The sequence below is a fragment of the Panicum hallii genome, chromosome 9, assembly GCF_002211085.1.
Source record: "Panicum hallii strain FIL2 chromosome 9, PHallii_v3.1, whole genome shotgun sequence".
NCBI classification, from domain to species: Eukaryota; Viridiplantae; Streptophyta; class Magnoliopsida; order Poales; family Poaceae; genus Panicum; species Panicum hallii.
Genome location: NC_038050.1, coordinates 5,762,772 through 5,780,436, shown reverse-complemented (window position 1 = coordinate 5,780,436; position 17,665 = coordinate 5,762,772). Strand labels below are relative to the sequence as shown.

At 44.4% G+C, this 17,665-nt stretch overlaps 2 protein-coding genes across 2 annotated transcripts; one reads left to right on the top strand and one right to left on the bottom strand.

The window, feature by feature from the left end:
• Window positions 1-492: 492 nt before the first annotated feature.
• Window positions 493-4,731, bottom strand: LOC112878295 (endoplasmic reticulum oxidoreductin-1). Its single transcript, XM_025942743.1, has 10 exons — window positions 4,384-4,731; window positions 4,149-4,280; window positions 2,941-3,196; window positions 2,733-2,843; window positions 2,130-2,248; window positions 1,935-2,039; window positions 1,614-1,816; window positions 1,403-1,526; window positions 893-1,057; window positions 493-811 (listed from the first exon to the last, which is right to left on the bottom strand). Exons 1-10 carry the CDS (start codon window positions 4,714-4,716, stop codon window positions 800-802), a joined length of 1,560 nt encoding a protein of 519 aa, XP_025798528.1. The 5' UTR covers window positions 4,717-4,731; the 3' UTR covers window positions 493-799.
• A 2,793-nt stretch (window positions 4,732-7,524) lies between these two features.
• Window positions 7,525-8,349, top strand: LOC112876727. Its single transcript, XM_025940895.1, has 2 exons — window positions 7,525-7,653; window positions 7,830-8,349. Exons 1-2 carry the CDS (start codon window positions 7,599-7,601, stop codon window positions 8,030-8,032), a joined length of 258 nt encoding a protein of 85 aa, XP_025796680.1. The 5' UTR covers window positions 7,525-7,598; the 3' UTR covers window positions 8,033-8,349.
• The last annotated feature ends 9,316 nt before the right edge of the window (window positions 8,350-17,665 follow it).

The following is a 17,665-nucleotide window of genomic DNA, read 5'->3' as shown; positions in this document are numbered from 1 at the left end:
GACTACTGTGTAACCCACTAGCACCCCTGCGACACAGCCGACATGTGCCAGGTCCATTGCCATGCTTGAACTCAGAAGGAATCTACTGTGCTGCCGGTGGTGGGGCTGGGGCATCAACGTCTGCACTTCAAGCACCTCAAACATATGATCATGTTCATGCCCGGCATACGATTTACAGCTCTGCACAGAAGATTTAATCGATCATCTGAACAGCAGCAGCTAAAACATTTTCCATCCGTATATGCACCAGCACCACGGAAGTCTTTAGCTACCTGAATCTCCAGCTTATTGGCCTTCTCTCTTCTCTGTACTGTGCAATTGATACAACTACACCGTCTCTCTGAATACCTCATGCAGTAGTCAGTCGGGGACTACAGCATATCTTTTCTAAAGGATTAATTCATCTTTCTTTGGGATCCATTCATTTTTTCACAAATACGCACGCACACTTATCCCTATTCAATTCAACGGCGGTTGTGTCATGACATTTAATTCAACAGAAGTGACAAGTGTATGTCGGGTTATCTTCTTTTCATCATGGTGAATGCAAAGACGGTGAGATCCTTACAACAGATGAGGCAAACTATACATGGAAAAATTTAAGGGCCGGAGCCCACCAAAATGGAAGAGAAAAACTGGGTTAACTCTGTCATTGTATTTAGCTCCCAAGGGTCTGTATCTCATTGCCTTGTATAGGGCTGCAGCAGAACCACATAGGAAACTGCTTCCAACATGTACATGTTGCTCTTTGGGTACATGGCCGGCATGTGCATTTAACTACAAATTACACTCCTACATCTCAGAGGAAGTCCTGCAGGCGAATCAAATAATGCAAGTTTACGAGGGGTGAATGTAGAAAATAACAATGTGGTATTGATGGGAAAAAGATTACCAGTTTAAGATTCGGCTTGGAAGCACCCTTTTGAACAGTTGGAGGGCTCTGCTCCTTAATGACTTCTTCAATTGATGATCCTTTTTCATGTACAAACTTCACAGATTCTGACAGCCTATTCAGAAGATTGAACAGTGCAATGACCTCATTTCTCTGCAGCTGCAACTGAGCAATCACCAAGAAGGAAATATTATTAAACAAATAACCACTGTAAACATACAAAATGAGTTCAAAGGGTATATTAATGGTTTTAGAATAAAATCAAATATTCCTCCGTCGGCACTAGTAGCAATTTAGCACAGAACTCACAATACATTCCTAAATTTTTTTTAAGACGATCCACATTTCTGGGAAATGTAAGCGACCACAAATTAGGAACTCAACATGATGAAAATATTTCAAAATGAACAGTTATTTCTGCAAAGACCAACAAATGTACAGCATCTATTTCTCATGACATCATGTTGCAAAAGTGGTAATGAGTATTAGACAGGGATATGAATCACATACTGGCTGATTCAAAATGTTATCTCCATCAACGGAGAAAAGAATTTTCAGTGCAGTTCCGAGACCAAGAACTTGGAGCTTTCCCCATAGTCGGCACTTCTCGCAGCCAACGCAGTCCATAATTGCACTAATAAAAAAAAATGTTGCGGTGGTAAGGAATCAAGTGGCGCACATGCATGTTATGAACTAAAAACAGTGAAAATATGCCACAAACCTAATGTTTCTAAATTGCTTCTGAATCTCTTGCTTTAGCTCAGGACCATTCTCGCCTTGCCAGAGTTTCGCTTCATCAAAAGGTTTTGGGCATGCAGATCTCAACTTGGGATGGTAAAGCAATTGCTTCACAAGAGATTGTGTTTTCAAATCGTCTTCAGGATTGCCAGTATTGTACTCAGCCTGCTCAAGATAATCTGCTGCCTGAAAGATACCAAATAAAATAATTATATGATACAAGCTTGCAAGAAAAAGAAACCTAACAGTTTAATCTTTCACAGTAGTGTGTAAAGCAAATGAATTAAATAAGGAAGAAAGGAACCTTTGTCACTGCTCGAAGAACAAACAGGTAGGTGAAGTACAGATTTTGGACACGCTCTGGGTACTTCAGGACACGGTCATACAGCAAAGGAAGGTTTTGTCCCCACTGTGATCATTTACATCAGAAATGGTCAAAACAATTATGAAACTTTGCCCAATAAACAACAAACTGATAGGTACTCTTTTTGGCACATACCAAGTTAGTAGATTCATCAAGAAGATAATCGTAAGCAATATGCACTGAAATTGAGGAGTGCAACCCTGAAATAAGCTTGTACAATGCCTTCTTCTCATGACACAGTTCTTCTGAGGGATCTGAACAAAAAGGCAATTAAGAAAACTTGTGTCAATAATTTTACTGATGCGGGACTGAAGTGCAGAAATAGGATTCTCTATCATGTAGGACATCTAATGGCACAGACATGCAACTACAGCACTACACAGTACTAACAAAGAACAGATGGGCCAATATAAGCCATACATGTTGGGTTTTTTTTAGAAGACAAGCTCGGTGTAATTGATATATATCGCAGAAAAAATGGATTCGATCAATAAGCTCATTACCGATTCATTTAAAATTATTTGAACTCATGACATGATAAGTATAAACACAGGCACAAATTAAAAAAAAATGAACAGGATAAAATCCAAGCCATTAACATAACAAAAAATGGAGTTGGCATGAAATAAAATAGGCAGCTCAGATGCAAATGATTAGTGGCACCTGACATACTTGATCAAACTAATATAACTAAGCAAAATGAGCATGTGAAAATAATCTAAGAGCACATATGCATACATTTTGGGCAGTTTTCTTTGTAAATAGAGTCCCATATCCTTCTCGCTGAATCACCAGTATAGCCAGTGTATCGTTCAGGATTCAGTTGAAGATTCACGTAAGTCATCTCATCTGAAATGGGTACAACAGTTTGCTAATCGTTATGGATGTTAATAAAGAAGAAACAAAGAGCGTGCAATGTACAAGATCAAGATAAAAAATAAATTACTATTATCAGTCTCGTCATCAGATGTCCATGGATTGTCAGTTTCAACCCATCCTTTGAAAACCTTGGTGTCAAGGGTTTTATCAACAGCAGCCTGTGGTTTTCCTTCTTGACATATCATACTATCTGGAGAAAGTCCATTGTAAGGCTTCTTGAATGGTTCAGGGAACTCATTATCTGGGCACTCACAGACACTACAGTCTCTAAGCCGGCACATTCCATCATCAGGCCAAAAAGGGCAGTCACACCACAATTTAACCTTACAAAAGACAAGGAAGAACACATTACTTAGAATAGGTGAACCATTGTTTCAAAATTTTATTTTTAATCTGAGCACCTCGGTGGAATCACATATAGCAAACGTATACAGTAGGCAGACTAACAAATTCAAACTGTAGTCGATTATGTAAAATTTTACATTTCTAAAGTCATGTCATCAAATAGATTTTCATTTCCATTCCTCAATGTATTCGCATGAAATGGTGAAAGTAATCAAAGTACATATGACATGAAAATACAAATTTACAATATAGTAGCAACACCAATCAATTCCACTATTGCAATAAACAAAGGCTACATCAGCAATAACAACAAAGATTGATACTATTCTCTGCTACAAATTTCCTACAATATAGCTAAATTTCAGAAAGGAATGCATGAACAGAAGGCAAAAATTAACGAGATACTGGAACCAAGCGCCCCGATTAGGATAGCTAACAAGTACCATTAGGATCCTCGAGATTAGAAATGTGCATTGTTTGCATCACATTCCCTAAATAAGGTATGCCAACCTTTACATTCTGATCAAGCAAATACCATTTTTTTTTAAGGGAACAGGAGGGGGAGATCCCCTACTGGATATATAGCAAATACCAATTTGATTCTATATCCAGCACAGATGATTTATTGTTGGTTAGAATCATTACTAATCAAAAGAAAAAAATCACACAAGCAGAGTTAGTTTGATCCTAAGGTTCGAAACATTCACCTTTATATGGTAGAAAAATGATAAGCCACACTCAAGTAACTAAACATAATAATCTGACAAGGGATCACACAGTTATGCACCCAATTCTCCAATCAAGCATGCGTGAATCCAAATTCTAACAACTCTAGCTCCTCACGGGAACATCACGACACACATTTCCACTAATGTGCCAACATCACTGATGAAGGCATTGAAATTAAAAAACAATATCCACAATCCTCACCTTGAAGTACCTGAAGAAGGGTAACTTGACGAGTTCCTGCAGGGTCGGATGCAGGACCTCCTCATTGATAGAGTCCACAGTCTCATAGTCGCAGCAGCAGTCCTCCACCATCCCCGTGTACTTCCTCGCAGCCTGAAACGAACCGCACCACCACCTCAGAAGTCAGAACCACATCAATCAAATCAAAGCCCAAAACAAGCCAACCAAATCGCAAAGTCAACGGAGAAGTTCTTACAGGGCAGCCGCAGCCTCCTGGCGAAGAGGAGGGGGCGCCCGGGAAGCTGCGGGAGCTCACGGCCACGGCGAGGAGGGCCACGAGGAGGGCACCCGCGGCCGCATACCGCCACCGGCCGCCGCGTCGGCGGTTGCCCCCACCGACGCCGGCCGCGGCGCCGTTCTCCATGGGAGCGGGCTTCGTGGTCGTCACCCGCGCCGGCGCGGAAGCTTCCAGAAGCGAGATCTGAGAGGACTCGAAGGAATTTTCGCCCCGTGTTCGAGTCGGGGCGATGGTGTGGGGATGGTCTGGGGCGTTGGAATTTAACGGGTGTTGGTATATTGGTGGGGACATTTAATACAGGGGTTTGATTAGGGGAATCCGTGTGTCCCTGCGAGGTGGGTCACGCGGATTAGCACCTGTTGTTTTGGGAGGCAATTGCTAGGTGCACCCCATGTAATCTTGTGCCACTTTTATATTAACACATATACTACTACTTTTAATGTCATTTGGTGATAGCCCTATAGAAGTGGAGTATTTGAGTAGTAATAATGATAGCAAACTATCTTTTAATACATGGTTACATGTTAGTATGTGAGTAAATACTCAACTAAAACACTTAGTATCTACTTATATGACAAAATATCGAATAGCGTAGGAAATTCATTAAAAGCATTATTATATGATAAGTCATTAGAACAACATATTAGCAGTGTGCCAGCGTGTAAATTTTAGCATGCTAACACAACAGTTTCTATGTGCATATCATTCACCTATATCTGTAAAAGTGAATCATATTTTGTAGGTATATATAGAAAATAATCTCTTTATATCTGTAAAAGTGAATCCTATTTTTCATTTTGTTAGGATAAAGATTTCAACTAAACATCGATGCATTATGTGCTAGAAACAACCATGAGAAAATATGTTAATAAAGTTATTTTTTTGTTAGAGTTGTGTCGTAATAAAATGAAATAAGCCTTCTACTTTCTTTCATTGTAAATGTAAGTTAATTTAGTTTTTTCTATATCAAATATTTTAAATTTTGACCGTCAATATCTAAAAATCTATTTGCATTGACAACACAAGATTGACAAGTTACAATAGATATTGCTAGGCAGTGCTAGAGAATTTTAAATTTTCAGAAATTAAGGTGGACTTACTTGTGATCAAGGTGAATCAAGAAAATGAGGGAATAATAGAAGAACTTACCATTTTATTCTCTTGCAAAGCACAGCTATGTCGGCTGGGCCTTGCATGTGTAACCTTTCCCCCATCCACCGTGTGCACATAGCCTTTCGCCACGCGATTAAGCGTGGGAACACGTGCGCGACATGCTGGAAACCGCCACTCCCGAAACGCGGACACGGATCCAACGGCCCGCGTCAGCCTACGGAAGATCGGACAGCTAGGGGCGTCCCATTTGACGTGGCTGTGGACCCGTGGGCCGCAGCTTTGACCATTGGCGTTGACCAACTATCCCTCTCCACGTCAAGTGCTACACGTACGTCGCCCGGAGCAGTTGACGGCGACGGTGGCATTTCTTCGCGGGCCACGCGCCTTTAGCATCTAGAAGAAGCAAAAGGATATCAGGACTCGAAAGTCTTCTTTTGTACGGCGGCCGAATTCAGCATTGTACGTGCGCTGTATATGGAACCTAGCCCACCAGGCCATCAATTGGTGGGCTAGGTTTTTCGCGGGCCACGGGACCGTTTCCACGATGCTCGGATCAGCCCATCAATAGATGAACCTAGCCCACCAGCCCATCAATTGCAGGCACGCACCAAGCCGGGATTTTACTTTGCTGCTGCCTTCCTAAAAAAAAAACTTTGCTGCTGCCTTGCTGGCATCGCTTTTTTTTCCCCAGCCTGGGCCATGCCCGAATTTCATTACTTAAAAGCAACGGAAATTACACAGTTTTGAGAGAGTGCAGTCTTACAGCAAAAGCAGAAACAAAAAAAAAAAAGATAAAGCGACACAGTCTATTGGAACCCTCCTTAGAACTAGGCCGAAGACCTGGCAGAATGCTAAACACAGAACACCAGAAGGAAAGAACCAAGACACGCACGCCCGACGGGGCAGCCAAATCCTGAAGAAACAGCAGCTTTTCCGGAAGTAGATCAGCGGAGGAGCACCACCTCGGCATCCCCTGCTTGAGCCTCACGCGGATGAAAGAACAGCGCCGCCTCCCTGAGGGCATCCGCACCATCTTCCAGTTTCTTCCTGTCCTCCTCTGGTTGCAGCTCTGCCCAATAAGAGATGAACGAAGAAGCTAAGCAGATGATCCCTTGCTGGCATCGCTACCGTTAACATTTCATTTTACTGAACATTCTCGAAAGTGATGCAAGATGCATGCCCGTCAGTCTGCATCTTCAATGATTGTGGTGTTCTTGTTGTACACAGCGAGGCCAGGATTTCACGTTTGTTGCTTGCGTTGCTACCACTAACATTTTACTGAACATTCTGAAGTGATGGATGCCCTTCAGTCTTGAGTCTTGACATGGAGCTTCCAGGAAACTGCTGCTAGTTCAGACCTGGACTTCTGAGACTAAGTTCTGATCCAAACTTCTTGGATAAGGCTAAAAAAGAAATTAGTAGTAGAATTCTTATGTTGAGGTCACGATGATTTCTCTCAGCTTGAGGGACAAGCTATATATGTCAAGGTGCAGCACATAATTAAAGGAGTCACCAGTCCGTTCTGAATCAACACTTTAAAAACGGGTACTGAATTCTTTTGAGGGAAAAGGAAGGTACTGAAATCGTTGGTTATTGTGCAAAACAGCACCAGATTTTGGCTGAAAAATTGCTACTTCGCTCAACTGTATGGGCCTGACTTCTCAATGCCTCCGGGCTCCGTCTTAAGTGTGAAATCAGGGATTTGACCAACCATGGAGCTCTGAAACGGTCCATCGACTTGCTATGGAAGCAGTGACAGGATATGCTATATTAGTGCAGTCCACGTCGTTCAGTATTCCGGCATGGCGGCATCCAAAGCAAAAGATTTTCTGTTCTGAGATTTGATCACGATCTGACTTCTGTTTGCTACCGGACTTGCTGGCCTGCAAGCCGCCGTGTAATTTGGAGAGACGTGTAGGCTTCACCATGACACCTACTCATCGTAACCTACCCCTATCTGTTTCAGCTAGCCATGCTGGCAATTTCGCATTGCCATCTTCCCTATATAATCCATCGATAAACAGACAGCACGAGCAAAGCATACTGATCGAAGGGTCGAAATGGCCTCCATGAAGCTGCTCTCCCTCACCTGCATCCTCCTCCTCCTCCTCTCCGGTACGCTGCATGTCGTATTCGCTAGCCAAGCTACCGATCGGACATGGATCCATCCAAGATTCTGAACTTTTTTCTTTCTATACAATACCACTTACAATTCAAGGCTAGCTACTGGCTCTTGTGGTAATCGTTCTTGATCGAGCTTCATCTCGGTGTGTTCCGATGAATCATGGCAGGGCTCGTCGTGTTCGGCGCGGCGGCGGCGCCGGAGCCGTGCCCGGTGGTGTGCGTCCAGGGCGGGTACATCACCTGCGACAACTACCCCTACCAGAAGCTGGACGGCTGCGCGTGCGAGTGCGCGCCCAAGGACGGCGTCAACTGCGTGCTCCACCTCCTGGTCACCGGCGACTCGTTCAACTGCTCAGCAGCGAAGGCGTAGGCTCTGGCTGGAGCCTCGCGAGCTCACCGGCCCATGCTGCCCGTGGTTTCTACGTGGCATTTGTGATCGTCTGAATAATAGTGTGCCTGAATGTTGCTGGCGAAGTATGTTTGGTAAAAACAAATGGTAATAGTGAAGTAGCACGTACGTGTGATCGATATCGTTGCTGCTGTTTGCACCCAACGATGGCCTCAAGTGATTCCTGAATAAGTTGGATCTGTAACTGTACCTGGTCTTTGGTTTGGGGTGTGGACTGGACTGGTGATGGATCATCATCCGATTTCTTAACTCGGAATCTAATAGCCCTTAACTCAGAATCTAATGGCCTTCAGAATCTAACTGGTCGATCCATCGCCACCTCAAGTCAACACAAGCCAACGTGCTTGCCCGCCCTTCACCACTGATGCATGGCCGGCGTTTAGCGTTGACCGGAAGCTGATCGAGCTGCTGGAAGTTCGGTATAACCAACGGCATGGTAGGGATGCTCGGATCCGACGACTAATTTTTAGTCCGGGTCGTATCAATATTTGGATGTCAATTAGGAGCAGTAAATATAAGCTACTGTAAAACCAATTGCATAAATGGAGATTAATTCATGTATTAAGCATAATTAATCTCATTAGCACATGTTCATTGTAGCACAACATTATCAAAATTATGGACTAATTAGGCTTAATGGATTCATCTCGTGAATTAGCCTCCATTTATGCAATGGATTTTGTAAGTAGTCTATATTTAATACTTATAATTGGTGTCAAAACATTCGACGTGACGGGACTACAATTTAATCCATGAAACCAAACAGCCCCTAAATAAAGTGAAGTTGAGCATAATGTTTGCATCTGGCGAAGGTGAAACCTTCTCGATCGGCTTGCCATATATATACCCGGGAACTCAACGCAAGGTTGGGGACAGGGACAGTGCTGTGTGGATATACAGTAGCCATGGCCAGACATGAACTTCTCCCTCGCAGCCCCTGTCCTCCTCTCCGGTACGTAAACACATCTTTCTTGATGTTCGATCAGTAACGATGCAAGTATTCGATGCTCGCGAAATATTGATGCCACTGCCAGCTACCTGGCTTACACCTGATCGATCTGACGTGGAACGCCCATGACGAATTGACAATCAACTCACTCCAGCCCTCGGCCTGCACTCGCGGCGTCCGTGGAGAGGAGCTCTCGAGTCTCGAGACTCTCGACTCGCCGCCATCGCCTCCGATCGACCTCCTTCACGCGCTGACGCACCATGACAGCAGCTCTCCTGTCCCTTTCACCATATGCGTGCCTGCAATGCAACACCGGCCACCGCCCTAGGTTGAAATTCTCCAGAATGGCGCCTCCGGTCACCGCGGCGACGGTGGCAACTCGGAGTCGGAGCCGTGGTGGCTGCGCCGCGCCGCCACTTGCAGGGGCCTGCCGCGAGCGATGCGTCGTCCTCGCACCGCGCCCGGTGGTGCCGGTGCCGCCGCCGCCAGGTACGGAGGTACCTGTGCAGCTGTGCTATCGGCTCCGCGCCTCCGCCTCTTCCTAGCCTCCCTCGTCACCTCCAGCTCACCGGCGGGTGGCGTTCGCCGCCGTTCGCCGGCGCAGGGGGTGGACGCTACCTGATTTACCGTCCGGGGTGGACGGTATTTCATTTACCGTCCACCCCCTGGGCACTTGAAAGCCGTCCGACCCGGATCTTGCGGTCCAGATTAAAAGTAGGCAAACGCGATACAAACCGTGGCGCTGCTTCGCTGCGATTAAAAGCAGGCAACAGCCCGCAACACTCGACGCCAGCGACGGAGCGTCGTGGTCGGCCGGAATCCACCGGCGACGGCGACGGCGACGGCGAGTTACGGTAGCCGGCGCTGTCCGGCGAACCGCGTCGTCGGAAACCACAATTCTCACTTCTTCCGTCCCGCTGCCGCGACGTGCTTTACGGCGGGGCAGTTCGCGCGCCATGAGCGAGGCGCAGGCGTTCTTCACCATCGATGTGAAGAGCGAGAGAATGTAAAAATGCTCAAGCTCGACAGCATTTACATGTCAGGACCGCCACTGCTTGATTTGCTCTGACATTTGTTCTGTGTTCACCACCAGCAGGACGCTTCATCTGCTTGTACTACACCTCTCTGAAGATTAGGTTGAGCTGTGGGGAAACGAGAATCATCAGTTGGTTCAGCTGTTCAGTATCTGTGCCAGAAATCCGTCTGATTCGTTGAACCTAACTGCGCACTCTACATGTGTGAACGGGTGATGCCGTCGATGTTAGTGCTCATGACTAACACACCTTTCTTCCTCCCAAACCACGTTGTTGATCTAACCGAAGTCCTATATCTGCCATCCTGCCTCTGTGCCTCATATATACTTCTACACCATTTACACGGCTAATAGCTATCTATGCCTTCCCCATGCTACTTCACTAAATTCATCATGTGTCTTGCCAAATGAGTTGAGATTTTAGAGGAAACTGATACACGTCTTCACCAATGGTATAGAGAACTTCCCTGTGCAGTCACGAGCGACGGAGCGAGGCGCTGGCGTGATGGGTTCGCTGCTCATACACCCGAAGATGTATTCGGGTGACCCGAAGATCGACTTGTTATGAAAATAGACCAAGGGTCCATCACCACTGATAGATAGATGGAGCGTTGACCAGAAGCTGATCGAGCTGCTAAACCCAAGGCATTGACCCTGCAGGAATAAAATGAAGTTGGGCACAGTGTTGGCATCTGGTGAAGGTGAAACCTTCTCGCCTTGCTATATTGACGCAAGTCTGGGGATAGGTACAGCAGCGTGCTGATGTGTGCACATAGAGTCACCTAGTAGCGCCATGGTTTCTCCCTCGCCGCCGCTGTCTGGCTTCTCCCTCGCCGCCGCTGTCCTCCTCTCCGGTACATACATATGATGTTCATCTCATGCATTTCTGCGCACTACTAACATCTCTGACTTTTGCCTCCTCTTCTTTGCAAAACAAAGAACTAATTTTGGATTTCAACTCGTAGCTCCTGATTCCTGAGTCAAAACCCTTCCTTAATATCTGTAAACCAGGACTTGTGATACTGGGGGCGACGACGGAGCGCACTGAAGCCGTCTGTACTGTCATGTGCGTGCAAGGGGTATACATGACATGTCGGAACTACAAGGGCAATCTGACCCAGTGCGCGTGCCACTGCAAGCCGGCCAACGGCCACGGCTGCGTCGTCTACTCCGCCAACGGCACGGGTCTGCAGCGCTGCTGATGAAGACTAGGAACCCAATCTCTGATTTTTTTTTCTTTTTGGAGTTCATCCTAGACGATTTTCCAGTTCTGATCTCAACTTGCATTGGATGGTTGCTTGCTAACGATTCGACCCGTCGCCTTGAGGGGGAATGCGAGCATGGAAAGAGTCGCCACGTTCCCGGATCTGCAATACGTTCGTTGAAATAACCAAACAAATGCTGTTACACCATCAGATGGCAAGGTAGGCCAGCAGTTACCATCAGATGCTGTGATCTCGTGAAATCTTCACGCGCTCTGACTCAGATGTCAGGTGCATCGCGCGTGCTTGATCGTTTTTCTGATCCATCAGGTATTGGTACGTTCTTCTCCGAACAGAACGGACCGATCACCGATCTGGTCTGGCCGTCGTATAATACCAGGCAGCAACTTGCATAGACACCCACTAGCCAAATGTCAACGCCCGAAACGGTAATATACATTTTTTTTTGCGGGTGAAACAGTAACTATGCATGCATGTACTCCGTTTTCCAGGTTCAGGCTGAATTGCACCAGCCGCTGACCAGAGTTGAGTGGTCTACCGATTACTCCATGTGCTGTGTACAGTAATACTCCTAATTCTGTCTTAAAATATAAGAGTTTGGTCAAGTTTATTCTTTTTTATAAGCTTAGTCAAGATGTAACAACGGTTTGACTTAGAACAGGACGGAAATGTTTATACTTCCAGGTTTCACGCACAGGCACAGCCACATATGTGCATTCAACAAGCCCAATTATTAACATAGTTGAAGATAAGAAATAATTGTGTCAATTATTTCTTATCTTCAACTATGTATCTTGTGGAACTTGAGCAAGTACTATATACGCTACTGAAACTGAACTACTACTATACATCTACTATACCCCTAATATTGTTGCGTTCGCTACCAGCTTAGAGGAGAGGCCCTTTATCTTTCTTGGATCACCCGCGCGATCTTCCTGATCGCGTCCATGTGACTGGCGCTGAACGAGGCCATCGACAACCTTAACAAAAGCGAAGAAAATCTTGAAGTTTGGAAGGGGCAAACGCTCACGAATCAGACGAAGATCGGGAGAATGGTTAGTATCTGGTGAAGGCGAAACCTTCTCGGCTTGTTATATAGCTGCGTAGTGTACACTGCAAAGCAGCCATGGCCTCCACCAACTTCTCCCTCGCAGCCGCCGTCCTCCTCTCCGGTAGACGCTTGATCCAACTCATGGAGTTCCCACATTGCTCTCTACCTTTTGCATCTCATCGTACTCATAGCTCTTGGTTCCTAAAACCCTTCTGAATTATAGGTGGTCATGAATCTTTCGTGTCTGTGTAAACCAGGGCTTCTGATCCTGGGGACGACGACCGAGCCGGCGGAAGCGTCGGTCTGCAGCACCATCGAGTGCGCGCAGGGGACGTACATGACCTGCGCCAACACCCCGGGGCAGTACTTCCCCGGGTGCTCCTGCCAGTGCGCCCCGACGGACTGCACCGGCTGCGCCGTCTACCTCGCCGACGGCAACACGCTGCAGGGCTGAACATGATCGCGGCTTCCTTCTGTTCCGGTTTCGTGTTCGCGTGCGAGCTCGTACAGGCTACAACTACAAGATGATGATGGTGTATGGTGCTGTGTAATAAAGAGCAAGAGGCCTTGCCTCTTACGGCGGTCTGCGTAGAGCTTGATCGCCAGCTTATTTTAGCCTTTCACGTACTGTCGTTTACCGGATTGCAGTTCATTACTGAAAATTCCCTCTCTGTCTTGAGATGATGGAACAGAAACGAAATAAAGGTGGCAACGGTTGCCTGAAACCCAAGACGTAATGGGTAAAAACTCTATTAGGGGACGGGTTTGGGCAAAATGTTAGACCCACAGGTCTGCTAACAGGGAAAAAGAAGGACTCAACGGGTATAGTAGGTACGGGTTCGTTCTCCATGAACCCATACCCATTTAGAAATTTGCAGCCCAACAGCTCAACAGCCCAAGTGCCCAACCTCACCTCCTACTCCTAACCCTAGTCACGCACTCATGCTCATGCAGGCTGTAGGTAGCAGCCGGCAGCCCCCGCCCCCCCATCTGGCCATCTCTCTCCTCTCAGTCTCAGCCGCCCCGCGCCCCCGCCTCTCATGCTCGCAGCGCAGCCACGCGCCCACGCCGCCGGCCACCTCCTCAGTCCTCACGCAGAAGACGCACGCAAGCCGCCGCCTCCTCTCACGCACGCCACCGCCCTGGCTGCCTCCGAGGCTTCCGCCGGCGCCATCCCGCCGGGGCGCGGCCCGCTCCCAGCCGCCGGCGACGTTTCCGATCCAGGCGCACAACGGACGGCGACGCACGTGCACATGGCGGGGATCTCAGGCTTCAACGACGACACCGGCCGGTGATCTTTTATCCTCTTTGACGTCTTTCACCATGGCAGTTGCAGACAGTTAACCTCCCAAGTCCCATTCAAAGGGACACCATCACCAAGTGCAAGGACTCGAGAAAACAGCAGGCGGAGCCTGTTGTGAATACTGCAAGCACTGAGCAGACGGGCACTGGAGCTGGATCCACTGACACCATGAAGGTTTCAAAGTCTAATTTGTCAAAGTTGAGGCCACCAACAAATAAAAAGAACAAGCGGCCCCCAATTTGTCCAAGTTCGACCACTACCACCGATCGCAACAATCTGCAATCTCTTGTGTAAGAAAAAGTTCATCGCAGTTCTTATTGTCTCTGTAGTTAGTGTAATTAGTATGCAAAATTGTATGTTATTACTGTGCAAAATTAGTATGCAAAAGTTTAATTAAATTTATGTACATATTTAATAAAATGGCTGCACCTAGTGCCAATAGTAATCAAGGTCCAAGTAGTTAGTCTGAATCTGCCAGTGACTCAAAGCCGATTGAAATAGATGATGAAGATGCGGCTCAAATTGTAGAAGAGGAAATTGATGGTGCTAAATGTGGTTCCAAGAGAAAACTAACTTCACCTGTTTGGAATGAGTTTAGTAGAATTATGGTAAGAGGTGTGGTAAAGGCAAAGTGCATGCACCGTTCAAAGTACCTCTCTGGAGACAGTGGAATTAAGTACCTTCATGATAATTTCAAGATCTGTACGTTGAGAAAAATCAAGATGGCTGGGAATAAGTCACTTTCACAAACTTCTTTAAGGTTTGGTTCGTCGAAGTCGGGGGCAATTTCAGTTGAAAATTATACATTTGATCAAGAGACAGCTAGAAAGAACTTTGTGCAATGATAGTACTATATGAGTATCCCTTGAGCATGATTGATCATGCTGGTTTCCGAAGGTTTGTAAGCTCTCTTCAGCCATTGTTCAAGATTGGGACTAGAAATACAATCAGCTATTTAAGTTGCTCATTATGCTACTGTCCTTATGCTTACCTGTATTGTGAAATGCATTTGCGATGGTCTTTTATTTTATTTTTTAGAAAGGACATATTGATGCAATATAATGCTAAGAAGAAAGCCATTGACTATATGGCTGGAATTGATTCTAGGGTGGCTATTACTACAGATTTGTGGACCTCTGGTAATCAAAAGAGAGGTTATATGGCCATCATAGGTCATTTCATTGATGAATCTTGGACTCTTAGAAGCATTATCATGAGGTAACTTATTGAAGGTTGTAGCATATTGTTTGGTATTCACATATAAGTTCATCTTTATTAAGTAACATATTGTTATATGATTACGCAGGTTCATTTATGTCCTTGCCCCTCACACCGCTGATGTGATTTGTGAAGAATTATATGAATCCTTGGTTGATTGGAACCTTGATGAGAAGATATCCACTGTGACTCTTGACAACTGCACTACAAATGATGCGGTAATTCCTTCTCTTGTGAGAAAGATTGGAAAGAGTAAACTTATGAATGATGGTAAACTTTTACATATGCGTAGCTGCACTCATATCCTCAATTTGATTGTAAAGGATGGTCCAGAATCTTTGAAAAATACAATTGAGAATATTCGTGAAAGTGTAGCATATTGGACAACCACACCAAAAAGAATTGAGAAGTTTGAGGAGATTGCTAAGTTTGTCAAAGTTCATATGAAAACTAAGATCAATCTTGATTGTAAGACTAGATGGAACTCAACCTTCAACATGCTTAACATTGCATTGCCTTATAAGGTTGTTTTCATTAGAGCCAGTCGTGTTGATAAGCAGTACACTTGTTTGCCAAGTGAGGAAGAATATAATTTTGCAGTAGAAGTTGTAGAAAGGCTTCGCATATTTAACGATATAACTGAATTATTCTCTGGAACTCAGTATGTTACTGCAAACATTTACTTCATGAAGATCTGTGAGATTAGAGTAAAAATTAGGCAATGGTCCACTTATGGCAACCCATTACTAGAAGCAATGTCAGCTAATATGATTGCCAAGTTTGACTAGTATTAGTCTGATATTTAAGGGCTAATGGGCACTGCAACTGTTCTTGATCCTCGGCTTAAAACTTTGAGCTTGCTGATGTGTCTTGAGTGGTTACTTGGTATGATCGGACAAGTTTGTGAGGATAAGGTTGCCTTAGTCATGGATTTGCTATGGGATCTAATGATTGAGTACCATGTCGAAGTGGTAGAAGTTGAAGAAACCACAGCAGCACCTTCTACTAGTAATTTGGAGTTCTTATCATCCTTTAGTGTACGTGTGGCAAGCACAAGACCAGAGTCCATGATGTATAATTCTGAGCTAGAGAGGTACTTAGAGGATGGACTAGTGCCATTAGATACCAAGGGTTTTAATGTTCGATCTCGTTACCCAACTTTGAGGAGGATAGTTTAAGGATATTTATGCAATCCCTATTACTACAGTTGCTTCAGAAGCTGCTTTTAGTACAAGTGGAAGAGTTCTTAGTAATCATCGTAGCAGTTTAACCCCTCAGATGACAGAGGCTTTGATGTGCTCACAGGATTGGTTTCGTAACAAGTACAGAGGTAAGTATATATCATTATCAAATTCATGTTTTTTTCATTATGATTGCAACTAATAAATCATTTCTTGTTGGCTGTTGGCTGTTGCAGTTGATGACAAAGATAAGAATGCTGCTTCGTTTTGATCCTGTCTCTAAGATATTCAAGAAGGTCTTCAGGAACTTAAAGTTTAGTCCATCAAGTATTTAAGTATTTTGAGACTATATCAGCTTTAATTGTAATAAGTTTGTGCAACTAGCATTTTGACTTTTGAGACTAGCATTTTGAGACTATATCAATTTTATTATTGCTGAATGGTTTGCTTAATTTTGTTGTTGAATGATTTTTGTTTTGCTGGAGAATGGTTTGTTGAATGACTATCTATTTAATTTTTTTCTGTTCAATGTTGATTCGGGTATGGGTACCCGATGGGTACCCGTCACCCACGTGGGGATGGGTATGGGGAAAAAACTATACCCGTGGATGGATATGGGTTTACCCGTGGGTATAGATTTGCCTTCGTGGGTGTGGGTTTGGGGTGGGTAAACCCGGTGGGTTTGTACCCATTGCCACCTTTAAAAGGGAACTCTGTAGCCAGATCTCTTTGTTGTTCAATAATTATATCCATTTCGTACTATAAACAATTTGTCAAATTGGATCAGAACATTATTATCAAACTTTGGACATGAAACTGAAGTAACAAGTACTGGTCGAGCGCTCCTATTCATAGACTCCACGAGGCCCAAAACTTCATGATTGGCCGCGCTAGCTCATTCTAGAGATGAATTACGACGAGGAGGCCAATAAAAAAATTCTATTTACAAGATGGGTTTTAGACATTTCATTCATCATGAAAATAATTTTATAATGCACAATTCTTTCTGTTTGATGTACCATATCCCGGTAGACTCTAATAATCACTGATAACATTACCTATTGAATTTCTTATGTTTTTTCCTTAAAAAATTAGCCACCTCTACGTTAATGAAAGTAGTCTAAAGTACATCTAAATTATCCACCCCCTATCATTGTTAAAAAAATAACCTAAGTAACCATCAAATTTTCATCTAAATTACCCGCATGTGCCACTATAAAAAAATAATCTAAACTAACCCTCTAAATTTGCATCAACATTGCCCACAGATGCCATTACTAAAAATAAACTAAAGTATATCCTAAATCTGCATCTAAATTATCATTCATTACAGTAGTGTTAATGTCCACATCAACATTATTTTTTCTTGCATTTTTCCATCCTATGATTAATTTAGCATTAGATGCTCCTAACTTTCGTGGAAAACAGCGGCGATCTCTCTTAACATATTTTATAACAAAGGAAAGAATATCGTCTATCAACAAACAAATTGTTTTTACCAAAAGATCATGCAACAAAATTTGAACTCAAAACTCAATTTGTAGGTGGAGAAATGAAAAGAAAAAAAAGACAAATCTCAATAGAGGGTGTATAGAACAAACTGGAATAGTTAGCGTTGAGTCTAAACTTTGTTCAA

Bases quoted from the DNA above. Each gene is read 5' to 3' on its own strand.
- LOC112878295 (XM_025942743.1), bottom strand. From the start codon at position 4,716: ATGTCCCCACCAATATACCAACACCCGTTAAATTCCAACGCCCCAGAC. The intron at 2,844-2,940 runs GTAATTTATTTT...TACCCATTTCAG, and splicing joins TGATGACGAGACTGATAATA to ATGAGATGACTTACGTGAAT. The intron at 1,058-1,402 runs GTATGTGATTCA...GTGATTGCTCAG, and splicing joins ATAACATTTTGAATCAGCCA to TTGCAGCTGCAGAGAAATGA.
- LOC112876727 (XM_025940895.1), top strand. From the start codon at position 7,599: ATGGCCTCCATGAAGCTGCTCTCCCTCACCTGCATCCTCCTCCTCCTC. The intron at 7,654-7,829 runs GTACGCTGCATG...GAATCATGGCAG, and splicing joins CCTCCTCCTCCTCCTCTCCG to GGCTCGTCGTGTTCGGCGCG.